The sequence below is a fragment of the Phalacrocorax carbo genome, chromosome 1, assembly GCF_963921805.1.
Source record: "Phalacrocorax carbo chromosome 1, bPhaCar2.1, whole genome shotgun sequence".
NCBI lineage: Eukaryota > Metazoa > Chordata > Aves > Suliformes > Phalacrocoracidae > Phalacrocorax > Phalacrocorax carbo.
Window position 1 is genome coordinate 122,139,724 of NC_087513.1, and position 24,388 is coordinate 122,164,111.

Here is a 24,388-nt window from a genome sequence, read left to right on the forward strand (position 1 = left end):
TGCAAGATTTAGGAAACTAAAAACTTCTTGTAATCAATTATTTTTTAAAAACACTATTGCAGTAAATTATACAGGGAATATGGAGAAAATAAAAAGACAAAATAAACATTAAATACAATGCTAAGGATTTATGCTGGAAAAGGAAAAGGGAGAACTTTTTCAGTGTAGCTGTTAAAAAAATACAGGGAGTACCCACATGACCAAAACATTCCTTATGTAAGTACAGCAAAAAGGTGCACATCTCAAGCCTTTCTTCTTGCTCTTAACTCTAGCTAGTCAGAGCATGTCCAGCCCTGTTTCAAGCCAAACAGAGACAATGGAACAGAGGTGAGCAGCACTGAAAAAAAGGGAGAGAAGTCTCCCTTCATACCTGATAAAGTGCTGTGCCAGGGGAGTGGAAAGATTGGGAGGCACAGGAAACTAGGCTCAACTGATGTCACTGCTTGCAAAGAAACCGGCCCAGAGAAATTCTAGCACCTCTGTTTACCAAAGGGAAAAGTTCTTATATTAAAGAAAGGAGTCTTTGCTCCATGATATTCTACCAGTTTTCCTTAGAATGCTGACATCTGCAAATTATTTTCTTTTCTACCTCTTCCATTCTTCAATTAAATTTAGCAACTCCCCATAGTAACAGCTGAAATGACTGCTTTAATGTGCCATGCTCATGCTACAATTAAAAACAAGTACATGGAAAGCATGGACTGCTGAAGCATAATCCATGTTTACATGGTAAGAAGGTAAGACCTTCATTCTAAGGAAGGCCACATTACTCTTCCAAGGAGCAAAGACACAACATTCCTCCCCTTAAGTGTCTGACGTGCCCAATCTTACTTTTGGGTTCAGCAACCTCTTCTGCGGACCCAGCCTTTTCTTCTAGGTTAACAGTATTCTGCTTCTACTTAACTTCTTAAGATGAACTGCTAAAATTTTCAGTGTTGTGTTGAAAATGCATAACAATGAATCATGGGGGGATCCCTTCTACAGGAGCTAAACACCCCTTTCCTCCTCATGACAGACAACTAGAACTGCTACTGATGTACATCTTCAGTATTTAACAAGTGCTCATCTTACAGTTAGTTACCTGGGAAAGTTTATTTCAGCCCCCTTTAGTCTAGATTAAACATCTGCTCCACAAGCACTCAAGCTCTGCTGAAAAGGATTGAAGGAACAGGCAGAAAAACAGGAAAACAAAATAAAAAAGGATTAAAGAAAGCATTTTTTTGCCAGAGCTCACATGAAACATCCCTAATCAAGCATCTCCCTAAGATGAAACTCACACATATTAAGATGTTAGAAATCAAATTATGAAAGCAAGATTTTTTGAAAACTAATTTTTAAAGCAGCAGGACATGAACCATAAATCTGAACCCTACCATACTTTCCACTCCCTGAGCGAGTCACCAGTGAGCAGACATTTTTTCTGAGTTCTATGTCGTAGAATGAGTATCTTATCTCAAAAGTATATTACGGAATTGCAAGCAACTTCTCCCTTAATTTAAGTTTGTAACTATAAGAAATGAGTGCAAACCCCTCAAATTACAAACTTCATCCTAGATTAAGAAGAAAACAAAGAGCAAATGAATCTGCTGAGCAACAAAAATTTTACACAAGTCCCTGTCTGAAACACAGGCTATGCTTCATCAGTGCTACAATTCCAATTTTGGGTGATATTCTCTGCTTTATTAAAAAGTGAAAAGGAAGTCAATTGTATCATGCATCACATTAGCAGCATACAAACAAACAAACGAAAAACCCACACCAACATTAAAAGCTGCACCTTTACTTTTCATCCAAGACTCGTCATTCCAAGGTGAGACAATTTTTGTCAGAAAAAAAATTCTATGAACTACTGCCCCTCTTTCAACATTCGGTCAACTCTCATTTGTATGGATAGAAGTGATTTGCCCCGTTTCTGTTAAGATGTCCTATTTTAAACATAATGAAATGAGTGCTGATTAGGAACTTCTTACTGAACTTCTCCAAAGTTTGCCACTGAAATTCTTAAACCTATGGAATTGCAGGCCAAATACATAGCAACTTTATTTTTCAGCTTGCAAAATACTCCTGAGCATCTAGAAAATGCATGTCCAGATTCAGAAAGCACAGGACTGAGTGTCAACAGTAGGACAACATTTCTTGCTTCACTCTCAACTATATTCAGAAAGTATTCCTGTCAACTGCAGAAAACTCTTTTAAAAGTACCAAGCTGAGAGACCACAATCAGACATCTAAAACAATATTAGACAAGTGACTCAAGAATTCCTAAAAAAGGTGCTCATAGTTAACTATCTCCATCCTTCTGCCCAGTATTTCATTACTTACGGGATCAGCTTATACTCTTCCTGTTAACATGTCTCTCCAAAACCCGGCAACTTACATTATTTGCCTAACAGGTAATCCTTATGATCAGACTCTTGAAAACCCTACAACCTCCTGAATGGCAGACACAGCATTTACCATCCTACCCTGAATGGGTATGGGGGTAACGGTGTACGCCTCAAAGGTGGATGTAGCTTTTCAGACCAATCACAATCATCTATAGTGCTTGATGAGAATAAAAGAATGTTTACCTCAAACAGCTCTGAAAAGAATAGCTCTTTCCACCCGAAGAATTAAAACTACTGGACAGCAAGAAACCTCCTCAGCTCAGGCTCACTTTGGAATCTGTCTCATAAGCCTTTGCAACCTACTGCAGAGCTGACCCCCAGTGAGTTCATACAGTCACAATCTACCTGTTTCCTCTTCTTACAGGTTTTTACAGACACCCAGGAACTAGCCACTTTGTAGTATCTGCAGTTACTTTAACACTGACAGACTTCATTATTTGCCCGCTAAGAGTTTGCCTTCCTCTCTTACTATGACTAGGGTCAAGGGGCATCTCTGAATCAGGACAGGGATGATACTGCATTTCTTATTCACCCCTGTTTAAGATTCCTTGATTTCACATAGAGAATACAAAGCAGATTTTACGTAATTACCATATATGTGGTTTCAGGATGCTATTTTTTTTAATCAACATAATTTCATAAGAGAACTTCATAAACTACATAATTTTTGCAGTAATACTATAGACAATCTCTCTTCATATCCATAGTCTAAATACATAACCTAAACAATCAAGTGAGGTGAAAATGGGGAGCAAAACGCCTAGACTGAATGATATCCACCCACCTGTCATTACAGACACAGAAGGATGGCTTTTACGATCTGCTCTAACAAACCTACTTTATGACACCTGAAAATTTAAGAGGCCTTTGAAAGTGATGCAAACATGGAGCAGCTTGATTATTTAAGTGCTTGAGTAAGGAAAAAGTGAACTAGATACTGACACCATCTAGTGGCACCTTGCAAGGCTAAATGTGACTAACACAGATTTTTGGCAGTTAAGAGCAAGCATTAATTTGATGACATACCCCTGAAAAGAGAACTTTAAAACAACTCAAAGCTCTATATTCCTCTGTGTAAATCAAACACTTGTTTTCTTAAATAGAAATATTTTTTTTAGTGTTAATTTTTAAACAAGCACTAACATTTCTTAGTGCTTATCTGATGTGGCAACGAATAGTGAGATAAAAAATTATCCAGAAAACTGCACAAGGGAAGCAAGGAAGGGGCACATGCATTGCTTGAAATCTTGACAATGCTTCCAGGAAAAACAAATGTTCGTTAAAAACCTAGGAGACACATGCAGGTTATGGAAACAGCTTATAATGTAATGCAGGTTTTATCCACAACGGTGTTTTCACCTAGCAAGGTGAACGCGGCTGGGCCATAAAATTAAAGACATCAAAAGGTGAGGAAATTCCAAGGATGAGTCAATGACCAAAAGAACTGTGGAAGCCAGAGCAGCAAAATGCAGCTCAGGTCTTTTGTTCCAAGGCCAAGAAATGGAACGAAAGAGGTGGTTCTCCACTTTCTCCAGAGATTTGTGCTGAAAGTACCCAGGAGACGATCAAAGAAGCCTAAAGCATGTCTGCCTTTTAACACGAACACACAAAGGCAACAGAACTGTGTATTTAAGAAAGAAAAAAATCACCAGATAGTCCTCTAAGTCATTTTATTAACAACTACACACCCTCGTCTGGAAATATAATGCAGCAGCGAAGTGGTGAAAAACCCTCTGTTCCATGATCATGTCCAACTATGAGCTGCAGAGAAGACTAAGAAGTATTGAACGTGTAAGTCATACACATGTTTGACAAGGAGTTTACTGTTACAGAAATCCTTTAGATAATGAACTCTGACAGGTCTTAAAATATTGAGAATATCGGTGAAAGAGCACAATGGAATCACACAAAGCTCAAAAATCCTTCAAAAGAGCATATTCCACAAAATGACTTTCAACAATTGTAGAACACTGCCCAAAATGAAGATTTTTAGACAATCAGTCAAAAACCATGGTCCAGCTATATTCTAAAAACAACAATATTCTACTGCTAACCCACCCACCCACTATCTATTAAGAACATTGCAATGTTCTAAGCTTAAGGTTATCTTACTTCTTTCTATAAGGATTTCACATAGTGGTTTGAACTGCCTGAAACTAAACCGCCCAAAAGTTAACAACAGCACCCTGAAGGTGAAATAAGCAGCTCTAAATAAAGGCATCTCAATGCCTGCGAGTTATTAACGAACAACAAAATAAAAAAAAGACCTTAAACCTAAAAATCACACTTATTTGAAACACAGCCATCTCTTCCTCAGCTCATTTGCATTGCTATGCTACTTGAAATTCATTCTAGTTCTTCAGGACTCATCAGTAAAAGATAGCCCAGCAGCAACCCTGCAGCAACCAGCAGAATCCTATCTATGCTGGGAAGTTCTCTCTTACATTTTATAAGATGACTCCTACTACTCTGTACCTCAGAACACAGCACATTGAAATGCTTCCTAACAAAGCTTTCCTTCGAAGTCCTAAAAGGCTAAGACACTACAGAGAAATTTTAAGTACAAAGGAACACACATACATTGTTGAATCTGGGAGCCGTTCTCGCAACCAAACAACTTTACACAAGAACAATCAAAACGTATTTAAACTGTGGTTTTAAAATTAACAACTCAGTATACATTCCGTATTGTTTTTTCAGTTATGTTTTAAATTTTAGCCTAACAATTACTAAAAAATGCCCTTGGACTAATTATCATTATCTTGTAGATGACTTACAATATTTTTGTTACTGTTTTTAACAATGCATTCGCTATCTACAAACAAGTATTATTAAAACTGATCTGACATAGTACATAAAAAATGTGATCACCACTTGAACAGAGCAATAAGAATTATTTTAGTACAGTATTTTTTGTGCTTTAGTAACTGTGATGTGAATAATTGCATGGTTTTCCCAAATCATTCATTAATCGCACTATCTCCTTCCAGGAATTTTAGTAAAAGAAGAGCAATTCAAGGAGGCAAATGATAGAAGTATGTCTCCACTTGGAAGACAGCTAATGGTTGCACAAGTCACAGGATGGAACGCAGCCTCTCTCTCTACATATATATATATATATGACCCTTCTACAAAATAGATATAAAGATCTCCAAGGAAAACACAGATGATGTCAGAGTCCATGAGCTCATTAACAGCATTCAACTAGAACCCAAACCTTAAAAAGATCACTGCCTACACTCTGTACTCCTTATGGAAACAACAGCCATGGCTAAAAAAATAAAAATAAAAAAAAATCTTCAGCTACTGATAGAGCACCAGTTTCCTCCAAGACTAGCAGCACAGTGATTTTGGTAAAATCCCGGCCCTCCCAAGGAATGCAGCAGCAAACAAAATTCACAGGTATATACCACGGAGTCCGAGCTGGATTCATAATACTGCCAGCATCCAAAAGCCTACATGACAACTCATCAGCCTCCGGCAAAACTTGAGGCTGAGGCTTCACATTCTGGGGCAATTGCGTCACTTTTCTTCTGCTAGGTTATTTTTCAGTTGGATCAGTTCCCCATGCAGCTGCACATTCAGCTGTGCCAGCACAAAGCAGAGAGCAGCAACAAGCACATGGGGGGTGCCATGAAAGACACGCCCAGGGAACAACGGGTTTGGAAACCTCTGAAACAATCAAACAGCTGGGGACTGTCTCATTAAAAAAAAAAAAAAAAGACAAGAAAAGAAAAGAAAAAGAAAGGAAGAATACATCAGATTAGACTTAAGAAAATGCTACCAAGGAAACAGACTAGTTTTGACTGGGAGGAGCGAACATTCTCATTTTGGGAAATCCTGAAGCCAAATTCTGCCCAGAAATGATCAAGATGATAGAAGGTGGGCACAGAAACCACCTTGAGTATACACACTAAACTGAATCAATCTGCCTTGGTTATAATCGTCTGAATACAAAAGTCAGTGGCTCACAGTATTCAAAATCTGCAAAAAGGTTGATGCCTTGCCTAGGACCTTCTCCTAACAGTAGCAGAGTGCAATTAACAAGACAACTCAATTTCACAGCTGCAGAGAAAACCCTTTAGCTAACCGCAGCAATTCAAACACACTGCGTTTTCAGGAAACTACAAGCTGCAGACCAGCTTCAGATATTTTAAAGGCTAGGAAAAGATGTTGTGGTATTCTAGTCTAAGCTCAGATATAATACAGAGAAAGAAAGAACCTCATCCAGTAATTTCTGATGTAAACTCACAACTTTTGTTGGAGACAAGTACTTTTTTTTATGAGAAACAAAATATTAAATCTGGACTTCAGTGGCTACAAGTGACAAAAAACGTAATACACTTCAAAAGAAATAACAACCACATTTAACAGTTTTCACTAAAAAATATAAATACATAGGCTAGATGTATTTAGACTTCAGCAGGGCATCAGCCATCAACTTACTTCACATTCAAAGGTAGCCTGCCCCTAACTGATATTCCCTGTGTACATGCAGCAAGGGCAGTATTTGCCTGGTTAGTTCCAGTAATGACACGCAGTAACCCGCTATGAACCTTTCTTAAGGTCCCTCTTTTCTGGGGTACTAGCCCTAATTCTTATAATGAAGTGACCCACAGTCTTTTTTACTACATTTGTAAGAAGGTATTAGCTACATGAAAACACTAACATGCAAAGAATACACCCAACAGAATGATCCACATTTGTCAACTATTTGTGAAAAAATGAGACAAATCAAACCAGACGAAGCAACATATATGAAGCCTAACAGGTCTCCATCAACCAAGCATTGCTTCATCTTGATCACTGATCACACTTCTGCACTCAACAATTTCGTTCTGCTTTGCAAAAACTTATTGTAAGCATTTTTAAACAAAGAACACTATCACATTTGCCTTTAATAAAGACACACCTTTCTACATTACACACAAAGGTGTAGACATTTATAAAAGACATTACATAAACATTAGGCTTCCAAGGTAAAAACAAACAGTTGTACAGCATTAGCCATGCTGCTATCTTGTGATATTTTATTAATTACAACCAATTTATTAAACATATCAACTTATCCACAATTTTGTCCAAGGATAACTTCAAACTAGACAGATTTATATTTCTGAACATCATCCTGCTTTAGCATTTTACAACTCTGGAACTTCAGGACTTAAAAACTGGATAAAATATACATTAGTGAGATCAAAACATTTCTGAACTCCCCTTTACTTTTCAGTTCCCAAGCACTTAAAATTTAACAATAATTGCAGTCAGAATGTATGATAATTAAAATATAAAGTTTATTGAATGTAATTAAATTTATTTTTACTTTAAATTTATAATGCAATGCACCATCATTCTACTTCTTTTCTATTTCTATTCTTTCTTTTCTGCTAACAGTAGTAAATTAATTACAGAAAACATGCCTTTTTGCATTGAGCATAAATCTTTTACAGTCTTTGGTACTGGAGTTCAACAAGTGTTTTGAACAAGAACATGTGTCCCTCACTTAATAAAAAAACCCTTTCACTTCCTTTTTCCTATCAATTAAAATTCCTCCAGTATTATTTTCACTGATACCCCATTACTTTTAAAATACAGATACACCCTTTTTTTTAAATACTTCATTACTAACAAAGTTTCTTCACTTCTTGAGACTTATTTCATGATTGAGATGTGATATTAAACAGGCATCTAAGAAAATACTAAGTATCTGAATTCAGGTTTTTAATTCCTAAATGTTTCTTCCCACACGCTTGTGCCTGTATACCACTCTAGAGAACTGGCATCTTCAACCATCATTTGTATTTTTCATGCTTATTCTTAAAACTATATACACAGTACAGAGTGGACTCCCCATCAGTAAACCTCACCTCTGATCCATAACAACACCTAGTCCTATCACTCTCAACTGCTATCAACTCAACAGCAGAGATAATACAATTCAGCCCACAACCCTGCACTGTCTTTGCTAAGTAAAACATATTCAAAAAGCCATACTGCACTCACATCACACCAAGTCGTATAAGGCTAATCAGAAACAACAGTGCAAGTTGTTTGCAGAGGGGCTGGTTGAATTTTCTTTAGGAAATAAAAATAAAATAAAAACAGAACAAAGGATCAGATCATTCTTCAGGAAATTCTATAGCCAGCATATTACAGAATCACAGAATGGTAGGGGTTGGAAGGGACCTCTGGAGATCATCTTGTCCAACCCCTCTGCTTTAGCAGGTACGCCCAGAGCAGGGGGCACAGGACCACGTCCAGGCAGGTTTTGAATATTTCCAGAGAAGGAGACTCCACAACCTCCCTGGGCAGCCTGTGCCACTGCTCTGTCACCATCACAGGAAGAAGTTCTTCCTCAGATTCAGGTGGAACTTCCTGTGTTCTAACTTGTGCCCATCGCCCCTTGTCCTGTCGTTGGGCACCACTGAAAAGAGTCTGGACCCACCCTCTTGACACCCACCCTTTAGGTAGTTACAAGCATTGATAAGATCCCCCCTCAGCCTTCTCTTCTCCAGGCTGAACAAACACAGGTCTCTCAACCTTTCCTCATAACAGAGATCCTCCAGTCCCCTGATCATCTTGGTAGCTCTCCACTGGACTTGCTCAAGCAGTTCCACGTCCTTAAACTGGGGGCCCCAGAACTGGACACAGTGCTCCGGATGTGGCCTCACTAGGGCAGAGTAGAGGGGGAGGATAACCTCCCTTGATCTGCTGGCCACGTTCCTTTTAATGCACCCAAGGATACCATTGGCCTTCTTGGCCACAAGGACACATTGCTGGCTCAGGGTCAGCTTGCTGTCCACCAGCACTCCCACGTCCTTTTCAGCAGAGCTGCTTTCCAATAGGTCAACCCCCAAACTATACCAGTGCATGGGCTTGTTTCTCCCCAGGTACATGACCTTGCACTCGCTTTTGTTGAATTTCACGAGGTTCCCCTTGGCCCACCTCTCCAGGTCTCACTGGATGGCAGCACAGACTTCTGGTGAAACAGCCACTTCTCCCAGTTTTGTATCATCAGCAAACTTGCTGAGGTTTCACTCTGTCCCATCATCCAGGTCATTGATGAATATGTTGAACAGGACTGGACCCAGCACAGACCCCTGGGGAACACTGCCAGTTACAGGCCTCCATCCAGACTCTGTGCCATTGATCACAACCCTCTGAGCTCTGCTGTTCAGCCAGTTCTCTATCCACCTCACTGTCCTCTCACCCAACTCATACTTCCTTAGCTTACCTATGAGGATGTTATGGGAGACAGTGTCAAAAGCCTTACTGAAGTCAAGAGAGACAACATCCACTGCTCTCCCTTCGTCAACCCAGCCAGTCACACCATCACAGAAGGCTATCAGGTTGGTAAAGCATGATCTCCCCTGGGTGAATCCATGATGACTAATTTTGATAACCTTCTTTTCCTCTACATGCCTGGAGATGACCTCCACGATGAACTGTTCCATCACCTTTCCAGGAATTGTGGTGAGGCTGACTGGCCTATAGTTTCCCGGGTCCTCCTTCTTGCCCTTTTTGAAGACTGGAGTGACATTAGTTACCTTCCAGTCCTTGGGCACCTCTCCTGTCCTCCATGACCTTTCAAAGATGATGGAGAATGGTGTAGCGACAGCATCCACCGGCTCCCTCAGCACTCATTGGTGCATTCCGTCAGGGCCCATGGATCTGTGAGGATCCAGTTTGCATAAAAGATCTCTGACCCAATCCTTCTCAACCAAGGGGAAGTCTTCCTCTCTTCAGAGTTTACCTCTCTCTTCTAGGGGCTGAGATGCCTGAGGGACAGCCTTAGCAGTAAAGACTGAAGCAGAGGCGGCATTCAGTAACTCTGCATCCTGCATCACCAGGACACACACCTCGTTCAGCAGTGGGCCTACAGTTTCGCCAGTCTTTCTTTTACTACTGATGTATTTGAAGAAACCCTTCTTGTTATCCTTGACACCCCTCGCCAGATTGAGTTCCAAGTGGACCTTGGCCTTCCTTGTTGCATCTCTGCATACCCAGACATCGTTCCTATATTCCTCCCAAGTGGCCAGTCCCTTTTTCCACATACTGTAAACCTTCTTCTTCCATTTGAGTTTTCCTAAAAGCTTTTTGTTCATCCATGTAGGTCTTCTGGCTCCTTAGCTTGATTTCTTCCTCATAAGGATCCACAGATCTTGAGCTCAGAGGAAGTGGTCCTTGAATACTGACCAGCTCTCTTGGACTCCCCAGCCTTCTAGAGCCCTAACCCATGGGACTCCTCCAAGCAAGTCTTTGAAGAGGCCAAAGTTAACTCTCCTGAAGTCCAGGGTCATAATCCTACTTGTTGCCCTGCTTCTACCATGCAGGATCCTGAACTCCACCATGTCATGGTGACTGCTGCCAAGACTACCCCCAATCCTGACATCCTCAACCAGACCTTTGTTGTTTGTTAGGATAAGGTCAAGCAGCACATCTCGCCTCGTTGGCTCCTCCAACACTTGCATCAAAAAGCTGTCCCTTATGCTCTGCAGGAACCTTCTGGATTGTGTATGGCTCGCTGTGTTGCTTTTCCAGTAAATATGAGGGTGGTTTAAGTCCCCCGTGAGGACCAGGGCCTGCAATTGTGAGGCTACTTCTGCTGTCTGTAGAAGGCTTCATCAACTTCCTCTTCTTGATCCCATGGCCTGCGGCAAACACCCACAACAGTGTCATCCGTATTTGGCTGTCCCATAATTTTTACCCACAAGCTCTCAACTTGTTCTCCTTCCACTCCTAGGCAGAGCTCAATACACTTCAGTTGCTCTCTCAAATATAGAGCAACTCCCCCACCTTGCCTTGCTGGTCTATCTTTCCTGAAAAGCCTGCAGCCATCCATGACCACATTCCTGTCATGTGAACTATCCCACCATATCTCTGTGATTGCAAACAGATCGTGGTCCTGTGACCACACACAGACCTCTAGTTCCTCCTGTTTATTCCCCATGCTGCATGCATTGGTGTAAAGGCATTTCAGAAAGGTGCTTGAGCACATAGGTTTCCCCAGAGGGGCGCACAAGGACCCACTATTGCTGCATTCACTTCAGGTTTTTCCATGTCTCCAGAACTGGAAACACCAGTGGTCATATTACACCAGTTGGATGGGATATATGTGCAAGTTGTGGGTACTAAGGTCCCTAATCTCCCCATACATTCAACAGAAAGACAGATGTCTCAACCACTCAAGGCCTCTTGAATTTACATACTGAATTTAGGTGACTGCAAATTCCTCCCTAGGAATATCAAATCGAACCATTTCTCACCTAAAAATCTGAAGGCAAGGTAGGTTTCCAGGAACCCTAACTCACACTGTTTTATGTTAGAGTGAACAAGTAGACACATAGACAGACCGTTATGAAACAGTCCAGAGCTAACCTGAATGACTAAGCAGTGGTTTTGAACTACCACCAGGTATAATTAATTACCCTATTTCTACATCCCAAGGTAACTGTAAATCAGCGTTAGTGTGTTTTGAAAAAGGGGTTGGGTGGGAGTTGGGCATTTTCAGGGTGGGGGTGTTGTTTCCCTATACAAAGGCAAACAGAACTGCATTAATCTTAAAACTAAAAAGCAACAACAGTGAAAAAAAAGACATCCCATATAAAAAAAAGAAATATTCTGACCTGTTCTGATTAGCTAGGTAGAGTAAGATCCAAAAAGGCTTTCTACTCATCCATACCTCCCACAATCACTGGATGGGAGGCAGCTGTCAGACAACGGGCCTGACAGCCAGTATGACACGAAGTAGAAACAGGACAAGCTGAAGATCTAGCCCTGTGTCTTAATCAGCAACACAGCAGAGTGTCTCTGGGAATCTACACCACTACCAAAAAAGCATTCTACTAACCCACACACAACAAAGCACAAGTGTACATCAGGTTCTGCGTTCACTGGCTGCAATGATGGCACAAAACATATAAGCAGTTCCAAAGACTGATGAAGCAGAGACCTAATCCCACCTCACGCCACTTACCCCTGCCCTGCACCAAGCCCCTACACCCATTTTTCCACTCAGTATTTAAAACAGAACTTGAAACACACTGTAGCTGCAGATTTTTGCTTTTGAATCAATACTTTCAGCCTAGCCTTACCTGCTGAGATCGTGGACATATGTGAAAGCACTACGGCTCTCATCCTATGCAACTATGTCTCCCACCCCCCACAGGAAACCTCAGAGGCATGGCTTCAACTGTTTGTACAGTCATGTAACAATGAACCAGAAAAATGAAGTAGGCAACGTGGTACTACTGTATACACTAAATAAAATTCACATTCATACCTGAACCAGTAGTGTTTTGGTTTGGTTTTTCCCAATTTAAAAAAAAAAAAAAGTAGAAGTAGTTACAATACAACTGTTTTCATAAAAACATCATGAGTCTTGTTCCATTACGGGCTTTGAGATATAGTACAAACTGAGAAAACAGTGAGTTATCCAAATGTTTTTCATTCTGTTGTGTCAACTCCATCAAATGACAGTCCCCCAATGACATTTATCGTAAGTATTAAAAAAAACCTTACCTTTTGGATAATCTTCCAATAAGAGGTTGAAGTGACCTAACTGACAAAAGAAATCAGACTCGACCTTTCCTTCAGCTTTCAAAATTAGCGATTCATAGCAGCGAACAGCCTGGGAAAAAGAAATATAAGGTTTTCAAAATTCTGTATTTAATTAAAGCAAATAATATATTTTCTGTGCACTTTCTGAGAAATAACAAAGTTTTGTGTTACTTTGCCAGGTAAGTCTACAAACACTCTCAAAAACTTGCATTTAGCATTACTCTTCAAAGAAGAAATATAATATTTAAGATGGAACAGATTTGGAAGTTCACAGACTCATAGAATGGTTTGGGTTGGAAGAGACCTTTAGAGGTCATATAGTCCAACCCCCCCTGCAGTGAGCAGGGACATCTTCAACTAGATCAGAAGTTCACAGATTCTAATGCAAACTGATGACAAACGAACACTAAGTTTTCTCTAGTCTATTGACTCCAGAAACATTCAATTTCCCAAACACAAAAAAACCCTCTAACATACCTGACGATTTTTAACTTACAAAAACCAATGAAAAGCAAAATGATTGATTTTTCCCTTTCCAAACTGCAAGAAACCAACCTGTCTGATTCTATTCTCATTCTATGTTTGTTTTTTTTCTAAAGGATTCACATTTCATTCTATCAGTTGTTTCACTAGTTTTTGCTAAACCGAAGAATACGCTACCTCAACATGTATTTCCCAAGATCTGATTCTTTTCACATACCTCTATCATTTCATAAAATGCAGTGTGCTACCTTCTACTTACTACACATTTACTGCAAACTAAATAAAGCTGAAGTTAGAAACATGAACCCAATTAGAAGGCTTTTTCTTTGACAGAAGTTGCCCTAGAAGTTTTTAAGCAGCGCACATGATGTTCTGTACTGCAAACACACATTTTAAATAAAGTGAACTGATACCTTTTGTATTCCATAATGGTCATGATCTTCAACCTGTTATAATATTACTTCATGACCTTATTTACACTTTGAGAATGAATGAATGAATTGGTTTCCCAACATTTTGAACTTCCAATTTCTTGATTTTGAACGTACTAGCCATTAAAATGAAGTAGCTGAATAAACTTAAGAGAGAGGGAAGGTCCTTTGCACCAGCAGTAGACTTTTGAGACAGTTCTCAAGAGCTTGACAGATGTCCAATGAATTCTAATTCCAGCTGGTTAATCCATGACCTTCACCAACTTATGGTCTATGTTTTGAATTTCGTTACAATTATGAACCGCTTGATTTTAATATATTACCGTAATCAAAGACCTTAATGCTTAATCTGAAATTACGATCTTCCCTAAGTCCTTTTATTAAAACTGGAAATTCGAAAGGGGAAAAAAAGATCAGTCTATCCTGTAATACATAAGTCCAAATACTAAATTAGTACTCTTGCCGATATTTGTGATTTACTTTGTGTACAATTGTATTAACCATTGAAATGAGAAATGCCAACAGTAAAATGAGGAAATATTAAGAAACAGTTAAAACACACCTTCGGAGAGTCCAAATTACTGATCTAATCTGTATTTTAACTTGCCATTTTTACCTTGCTACGCTAGTTTTAAAATTATTTTCTTAAATGGTAAGCCATAAGATAGGCCTTGCTATCAGCACAAAGCCATATATGGGACCAGATGAGTGGGTCTCAGTTTGTGCCCCAAGCTTGGAGATGTATTACATATGCTTTCACCTACTTCCAGGTTCAGAATAGCCTTATTTTTCAGTTGTTTTCAGAAATAAAGTTCTCATCGATAAAAACAAAGCTATGCTGCTGCACACTGCAGCAAAATGGGTAACATCTATATCAAACCTATTAGGTGTATGTGTGGTATTAAAATGATTTAATAAAGCCATTTAAATTACGTATTTCAAACTGTAGCTGTTTGGCCACATTCTGAAGACATTAAATTGAGACGTGTATTTGCCTCTACATCAAAGAACTGCTGCAGAATTGTTCATTCATGCTGTGAGTTTAGCCTTAGCAAACTGCACTGGGAGGACTGGAACTCTGCTGACGGTCAACCAACTGCTACTCCTTTAATTTTATTCCCATCACTATGAATACCTCTCAGAGTCAGCCAGCTCTCAATCAAAAGAATATGATCCCTGGAATAAGAAGCAAAGCACAGGAGTCCAAAGTGAGTTTCTTAAAATTACTATGTGTGTGTGAACCGATTCTCGACATTGAGGCTCATCCGCTGAACCTATTCCCATCTGCAAATGTTTTAATGCAGAGTCTTAATTTTTGTGCCCTGCTTCCTCTCCCCACTTTTTGGTTTCATCTCTAGATTGGTACAAATTGTAACGCAATTTTTGCTGGTGCCTCTAATGTTACTGTCACAAACTGATTTGCAGATAGGCCTTCCATTTTCTGATGATATGCAATATCTGCTGCAGCTACTAAAGAGAATATTCACACTATGACACTTTCTTAAACTAATATTTTATCTTCCACAACTCAGCCACTGTTCAGAGCATATAGAAACTGCTACCACAACAGGCAGCTTATAAAAACTATGGAAGAGGAAGTTAGGGTAGTTTATTTCCTTAATTAGATGGCTACAGGTATTTAAAGGGAACTTGACTTTATGAACAAATGTAAGAGTCTTTTTTTATACAGAATGTTCAAGGAAATTATAAATCACATGCACTTAAACAGCTAAGCATCCGGGGACCCTTAATACTTCCCAGCCCCTTTTTAAGTAAATCCTCACTAAAAGATGTATCACAAGTACCTGAAGCACTATATACAGTAGGGATACAAAAAGCTGGGCCCAAGTCTTTCACACAACTCAGATCAATTCTCAACAGGGCAGACCTTCCCTTTGCCTTAGAATACACTTTAAGGATGCCGCTAAGCCATCTTACTAATGCCAGCACAAGGACACCAGAGCTGCAAAACAGAACTTCCCCTTTAAGTAACAGTTAACTGTTACTGTAAGAGCAATTCAACCACACCATTAACTACACCCTCTCAGTTGGTCTCTGATTTGCAACATTATCAACTGATGTGCAACATTATATTTACGCAAACTTAAATTGTGATGGTTGTTTCATATGAATTCTTAAAATTCTTCTAGCACATTCTAACAAAATGAAACAGAAACTAAGTGCAAGCTTTACTTCCTTGTTGGGAACAAAGTCAACCTGTGAGTCTCTGGAGGATGAGCAGGCTGGCCAGTACGGGGCTCTTGTTTTTCCTAGTAGCCAGAGCAGATTCATCTAAACAAATTGATTTATCCAACTCTGGTTTCGGTCAAGAAACTTTCTTCCCCATCAAACCCTCCAAAAACATATTTAGAAAGGAACAAGTATTTTTCTGCACAGTTAAGAATTCGTCTCTTAGTTGAATGAGCAGATGCAAAGCATTCTGAAGAGGGAGGTAGGGAGGTCACAACTACACATATCTGTATATGGTTTCTTGGAAGGAACAACCGAAAGATCTCATTTCAGTGGATCTGTAACTGCAAAGGCCATCTATGGCACCACTTGTGCAACCAATTTAAATCATCCTGAGACACTATGAATTCTAAGGAAGTTAAAAACCCCTCAGGTTTTTAAGTATTGTTATTTCTCCACAATGTATGGATTTTTAAGTGCATTCAATGGAGCCAGCCTTGAGAATTGCTAGTATTGACAAATTAACAAGAAAGAGAAAGACCCTGACATGAAAAGGAAGATTGCTACACAACATCGTACGCTTCCTTCCCTTTGTTCAAGGCTGCATGAAGATAAAAGGGAAACCTGAAGAATTTAGAAACTTGGCAAAAATAATCACCCGCAGCTGCTTTGCAGTGTGGCAACCAGAGCCGAAGCAGGAAACAAATACAGGAATGGCTGTAAGAAAAGAAGCTGCTTTATATGATTAAAATAATATAAAACAACAATACTCATGTTTTCTGCCACCTGCTTGATTAAAAGCAAACAGAAGTAATACGTTATTGTCAACGCTTCTGACATGACAGTTACAAATGCCCTCTAATGACATCATAGTTCACGACTGAGGGCATTCTGATTTCACAAATTCAACCACCAATTCTTAGGACACGTTTAAGTACAATATAGTGAAAAAGAAAACAGCTTAGTGTATTTGTCAACTTGGAAAAAGCTAGCAGAACATTCATATGTGTTCACAAAAGGAAAAAATAATTCCATTACCATCTTTAAAATGCACTACCAAATCCCTGATGTTCACTAGTTATTATTCCAAAGGGAAAGGAACTGGAATGTTTTTCCCTCTGTTGTGAGAGGAACACTTTCCCTCTAGAAAAACAGAACCAAATAAAAACAACCCCATATAGCAAATGTCAGTTTGGGCTATTATTAACATGATGTCTTTTCAGGAAGAAAAAACCCTAGAGTTGGGAATATACTGCAACCAAAAGAAAAACACCCTCAATCCAACAGATAAAACCAGAATTCTAAATATTGCATACAGAAGTGGCTGGTACATATTACAGCTCTACTTCATAAAGAAGGAAGGACTCCGTTATTTCTATTTCAACTAATATGAAGAAAGAAACTTTACCATTATCAATGGCTGCAGGTATTTGTACTTTACAGCACAAATTCAAAATTACCATTAAACAACTGCACTAAAAAGAAAAAAAATTAATAGTTTTTTGAATAATTTCTCAACAACATGATGTAATGATGACCCTTCCTACTCATGACAAGAATGATTGACTAAAATGAAAGTACGGGGACTAAATGGTCAAATATAACAAAATGTTAATTATTAATTCTTTAATGTATTAATGATACACAGAATCACTGGTTAGAAGGGTCCTCAGGGATCATCTAGTCCAACCTTTCTAGGAAGAGCGCAGTCTAGACAAGATGGCCCAGCACCCTGTCCAGACGACTCTTGAAGGTGTCCAATGTGGCTGAGTCACCACTTCCCTGGGGAGATTATTCCAATGGTTGACCGTCCTCACAGTGAAAAATTCCCCTCTCATGTCCAATTGGAATCTCCCCAAAAGCAACTTGTGTCCATTCCCTCTTGTCCTCTCCATGTGACTCCTTCTTTGTAGCTACCCCTTAAGTACTGATAATGACCTCATCACCGTAGTGATCAGTGACCAGTAAGGCTGATGGGCCTATTATTACCTGGATCCTCCCTCGAACCCTTCTTGTAGATAGAGGTAACATTTGCCTTCTTCCAGACCTCTGGGACATCCCCTGTTCTCCACGACTTCTCAAAGATTATGGAGAGTGGCCTTGCAATGATGTCAACCAGCTCCCTCAACACCCTCGGGTGGATGGCATCAGGGCCCATCGATTTGTGGGGGTCAAGCTCCTGTAATAATTCACATACTAACTCTTCCTTCACTGATGGTGGGAAATGATGGGGATATGAAAATGAAGGAGTACACTGACTCAGCAAATTTTTACTTAAAACATAGAAAAACCACTGACAACTACAGAAAACCAAAAACCAGCAATATAAATTGCTACATGGCAACAACTGGGCAGTAACATACCGTGAAAGATATTATTTGTATTTTACTGGGTAATAAATCAACAGTTCAAGAAAATGATAGTGTTTCAATGCAGACAACGTAGTGTAAAATGACAAATTCAAAGACTCAAGATGTTCCTAGAACCCTGAAGTTCACAACAGAAAACACTATTGTATATATAGATAAACCTTCCATCGGTGGGGTGGGCAGGCAGGGAGACAAACAAACAGTTCCTGCTTTTTTTTTGTTTTGTTTTCTAGAACACAATAACCTGAATGGATGGGCTCTGTAAGCAGGTAATGAGAACTGGAAGCATGAAAAAAATTCCATGTGAAGAGAGAGACATCAGTGGACTCTTCACAAATGACACACATACTACGCTAATGCTTAGAAAAGAGCTAATTAACATTTCATAAGGGATATTTTACCCTTGTGGAAAAGAAAGTAATTACGTAGACAGTGCTGGACACTGAAGCTATGATCATGCTGTCTGCTACCAGTCAGTCTGAGGGATATCTACAGACCACAAAAGCAGAAGTTCATGTATATGCTGGGCTCATTCTCCCTAACTCAGTATCAGAAGAGGATATTCTGAAAGGCTTCTCTGCCATTCCTTTCTCCGTGCCACAATTCACCAAAATGCACGTGTGATTTTTTAGTAACAGTGACAACAGCTACCATCCTGTGAACCTCCTGACTCAGTTCTAGCTCCTGCTCTGCAACAACAGAAGTGTGAACAAGGCTTGCTTCAACTAAGCAAGGAGAAAAAAAGACTAGCCTGAATTCTTCAGAGGTTAAACTTTTCCCCCCCCCCATCATTGACTGGCTGGATAAACACCACCTCCTGGGCTGTAGATGGCTTAAAAGAACATCTCATTTACTTCTGCAGAGAAAAGCATACAATTCATAATTGACTGAAGATAACCTATATTAGTTCAACAGATCCTCTACTGAAGGCTCTCATATGAGGTATGGACAGCACAATACTCTTAACTTCCTTTACTTTCTTACTCAATGTCAATTCCCACTAAAGAAGCTTTCAAAGCTTCTTTATATGCTCTCTCTCTTTGTGAAGCTCATACTGTGTTATAAAATGTCTCTCTCAACTCAGCACAAGTTTACCCTCCTTGTATTTCATGTATGGATTGTATTACATAAAAGCCTCAATAACAGTGTTAAAAGTACAGCATGCTGGACACAAACATGCTCATGCCCCAAAAGACTTAGGCCTCAAGAAGGAAAAACATGAACTGGCCTCTTTGGTAACTTTGTTCTTGCAAAATTTCTATGCTATATTGGAACATCAGGAAGTTACTTTAACCTGCCAATAATATTGATGCTGTGAAAAGCTGAAATCAGGACTCAATAGGCTGAACAACTATTAAGCAGGTATTCTTTATTGCCGTGCTGGATGCACAGGGGATCACCCCTAGTATGCGTGTCCACACAGGGTTAGTTGCATAATTTATACAAGCTTTACATACATACTCATTAGTTTTCCCCTGAAAGGAAAGACATACATATTCATTATTTTCCAAGAACTCATTATCATACGCAAACGTCTTTTGTGCATGCCTGCTGGTGTCTCCGGGTGGTCATCAGGGGTCTCTGGATGAAGGATATACTCTTCCTCACTGTGTCCACTACTTAACTTTTGCTTTCACACAAACTCAGTTCTGAGATCATATATATATACTGTCCTTGAACGACAGTCTGTTCTGGCTTTGTGTTTGCAGTTCCTTATCTTTAAGGTTCTGTACATCTGCTTCTTCTAAGGTCAAATGTTGTCGTCGTAAATTTTGTTTAGGCGCTTCTTGTCTTGAAGCCTTTCTGACTCCCCCAAAGCAACAAGTTTTAGTCACAACAGCTCTATCAATCCCTCCTTTTCTCTTGAGGGTTTGTAGCTTACCTACTACAGTCCTCAATATAAAAATTTACTATGTTTCAAACAGAGACTATTACAGAAGTGTTTTATGTTTGTTTACAAATCTCGTAATAATTCATCCTTTTCAAGGACCCGAGTAAAGTATTTCCCTATTTCCACTTGGTGTCTAATCTTATTTCTTTTCCAACCACCGCATGTCTCAGCTGGATTTTGACAACAGCAAAGAAAACATATGAGACACACAAACAAACATTCCTAAAACCATTAGCGTAACCAATCCAACGAATACGTGTTTTAACCATCTTAAATTAGGAGGCCAAGAAGTCAATTTATCCCACAAATCTCGAAACCCTTAAGATCAAAGTCCTTATCATTTCAGGGGCAATAAGTAGTACAGAACAATGGAAACTGATCCTCCTTGTGCAATTCTCATTAAATGTATCATCAAATTTTGGGCAATTTTTTTCCCCTATGATTACTACTTCATGAAACAGGACACAAGAATAAACAGTGCAGGCAATCAAGAAGAAAAGCAGTTGTACACGTTAGCTACATGCATAGCTTCATGATAACAATTAAAATGACTTTTCTTTAAAGGCTGCTACTGTGGTCTAGGACTTATCTACCACTGGCATCATTAAAAAAAACCAAAACAACCTTGTAACATCTTCAGTGTAATCCAGAATTAGGTGAGAGGATGAAGCAGCAAACCGTAGAAGTAAGGTCAAGGTTGCTAAGTTTACAAGTGAAAATTAACATGAAAAGTAATTGAAAGGTAAACAGCACAAACAAAAAAAGTTCTAGGGACTAGAGTGAAAGAAACACACTATCACCATAAGAAACAAACACTAAAATGAAAAAAAAAAAAAAAAATTGAATCCTACTGCAGAGAATTAGTATCACCAGAACAAATGCTACAATCAGATGGAGAACAGGAGACACTAGTAACTTAGAAATAATTCTTCCTGAAGCCATTTAGCATTGAAAAATGAGGGATACCGGTTCATAAAAAGCACAGAACAGCAGAACTGAATACAAACTAGAATATATGCAAATCAATGATAAATGGAGAAAAGTGACATTTTAGTGGAAGGGGAAAAAACCCAAATTGCCACCACTGAATAAAGAACACTTATTATCAACTCTAAGACATTATTTACAAGTGTTTTCTGTCAGACAGGCATAAACTCAATAGTGTAGGTTTCTCAGAGAAAAATACAGAAAGCTTAGCTGTTTTCAGCCAACAGTGTCTATAATCAACTGCACTTTGATGAAAATTTGTTGACTGGAGTTAATGTAGTGAATCACTCTGCATTAATTCTGAGATCACCTTTAGGATGCAATCCTGTCCCCCATTACTTCTTTTAAATGCAGTAAGAATAAATAAATATATAAATATATATTTACAAATAAATATAGATGTGTACCTGTGTACAGACTCACCTACATTATACAAGAAATGAAAAGAAACCCTAGATGATCAGCAAACAGAATGCTCTCTATTTTGTCCCTGAAAACATTTCATAATCTGAAGCCTCAAGAGATTATGACAAATTATTTATGGAATGTCATCATTACAAATCCTGCAGGGTTTTGGTTGTTTTTTTTTTTTTTGTTATTGTTAAGTAGCAGTAGATTTTTCATAGGCAATTGAAATGGCTGGTTTTTATCTGGGAATATAAGCTTCTTTTTTTTTACCATAATAAGTCTATTTCAAGTAGAATTGCAGCTCTTTCATTTAGCAATTGTTCTAGATCTAATGAATAGTTCTCCATACACTAGAATTTAAGACCACTAAATCTGATTTTATTCTAGCAATTCTTAACTATACCAACATAAAACATCACAACTCAGGTGCAAGCATGTCATACTTCAGAACATTTAGACTGTTAAGTTTGATAGATAACGTTATCTTTTTTGAAAATGCTAAATCAGTTTTCTCTAGGAGGCTACAGGTTTTCGGATTCTCATGCAGATTTTAGTAAGATATCATACATCAAATAAATAGCTTTTTCAATTTCATTGGGAAATAACTTTGGAAATACAATTAAAATCAATGTAGAAAGGACAAAAAAAAGACCATTTAAAGCCACAGTCTGCATTACTAGCTGCCTGGTTTACATAAGAAAAAAAAAAACCCAAAGTTTAAAACTGAATAACTGTTACTTATGCAAAGATCTCCTGATCTGGGCACAAGTCTTTGGAAATGTAGCACTATCAGCTACCAAACATAAAGACAACAATGAAGCAGTGAATAAAGAAGCTTGAAAAAAAGGAAAAGTATTAAACGGAGAACAATGTACATACATATGCATAAGAAGATGTCTACGAAGACTGACACAAGAAATATGTATTTGTGAAAATACGTAGTTTCATACTAAATAGAATGATCTTACATGCTGTTGTTTGAATACAAGGTGGTACAGAAGAACAACTACTGTAAAATATCAGAAAAACTACCACCAATTGCTCTGCCAAATCTGCACAGTCCAAAATTCAGTTCCAAAAGGGTTCAAGCACCAGAGGTGGCCTGATTTTCAGAAATAAATATTTTTGGTAGAAAATATCAGGAAAAGAAGATTTATTTTAGAAGAATGGAGATGAGAATGGGTCAGGAGCTGTTTACAAAGAAAGTGTGAAAACTAATGCTAATAGGGTGGGAAGTATGGCGTTTTCAGCACCACAGGAGACATACAATTGGTAAAGGTACATTAAGACAAAGGATAAAAAACCAAAGCATCTAAACGGAAGGAACCTGGTTTGAAATACTGAAATACAATTATCTCAAAGAGTCTCAGAATGCTGGTACTTCTGAAGTTAGCACAGCCAGTATACCAGGAAGTGTGCCCCACAAAGATTTCCCATCACATCACCAAAGTCTCACATGAGGTACCACTCCACCTATCATGCTCCTTTTTCCATTGTCATTCACATATACTTCTCTTGTGGCTGCTTAAATATGCTCGGACAATGAGGATGCTGCTCATTTATAAAAGTGAGCAACACCAGAACATAACCAATGCACATGGAAACCTGCTTGCACAGAAAAATATTTTGGAGAAGAACTCTATGCCCGGTAAACACCTTGAAAAGTGCAACAATAATTTTCATCAAGAGCTGTAGCTCTTCTCTGCTTATGCCTGCAAACACCCAGCCTTATCCCTCACCCTGCCTACCTCATGTAGCAGTCGGAGCGAAAAAAAAAAAAAAAAGCAATGAGGAAGTAAGAGGAATACAGTCTTCTGGAAACAGTCTTACTACTAACAATCAGTACCACTTCTGAATGGAAGAGCTGGTGTACCTCATTCCAGGAAAGAAACAGTGTCTACTTGCGCCACGTAGCAATAACAGGTACAGGGGGTACATTCACATAGAATTCAGAATTCGTATTTATGCACTACGAAGTGCAAATCCCAATTATTTTAGCTACTAGCATGCACTTGCATCATAACAGGCATTGAACACCAAGTAAAATTACAATACACTCAAACATTGCTCAGGAACTTGACAACAGAGTCTTCTGATAAGTAAAACTTCACCCTGAATTGTCACATGCACACGTCCTGAAGAATCCCATAGCTGCAGGGTAAATAGCCATGCAGGTTGTCAGACTGTTTTCATTAACATTCCCGGGGAGCTGGACAGAAGACCTCCTTCTTGAATAATGATTCCCAAGCCCTACCAATTTTGATATCCTATACAGAGAAGAACATTAACGAATACCAAGTGGAAAAACATGCATGTATCAAGCTTAATACCAATTCTTCATGTATCTCTATGTGCTGTCAGGGACACTACTGAACTAGAAGACAAAGCCTTCTTCGAAGGACACAGTGCCTCGTAAGTACAGCAGGTCAGAAACCAATTCTACTATCAGGGAGGGCGAAAAAAAAATGCACAAAAGATTCACAAAAAAACATTAAACCCATCTAATAAGGATAGTCATCTAGGATATGAAAGACCAGGATTCAGGCGTTTGCCTAATTTGACACAACGATTTAAATCTGAGTTGTCCATACTCATAGCAAGTGCCTTAAAGATCATATTCCAGAGTCAACCTCACTTTTAAGCCAAACGTCCCCATGATGATTCACAGCAGGACAGAGGCAG

At 38.9% G+C, this 24,388-nt stretch overlaps 1 protein-coding gene across 9 annotated transcripts in view; it reads right to left on the minus strand.

Annotated features, from left to right (window-relative positions):
- The window catches only part of KDM6A (lysine demethylase 6A), a 166,473-nt gene that overhangs the window by 115,809 nt on the left and 26,276 nt on the right, over positions 1 to 24,388 (minus strand). For all 9 annotated transcript variants that reach the window (XM_064472897.1, XM_064472874.1, XM_064472865.1 and 6 more), the window contains one exon: positions 12,909 to 13,017. In XM_064472897.1, coding sequence (XP_064328967.1) covers positions 12,909 to 13,017 — 109 coding nt within the window. Of the gene's footprint in view, positions 1 to 12,908; positions 13,018 to 24,388 lie in introns of those variants that run through there.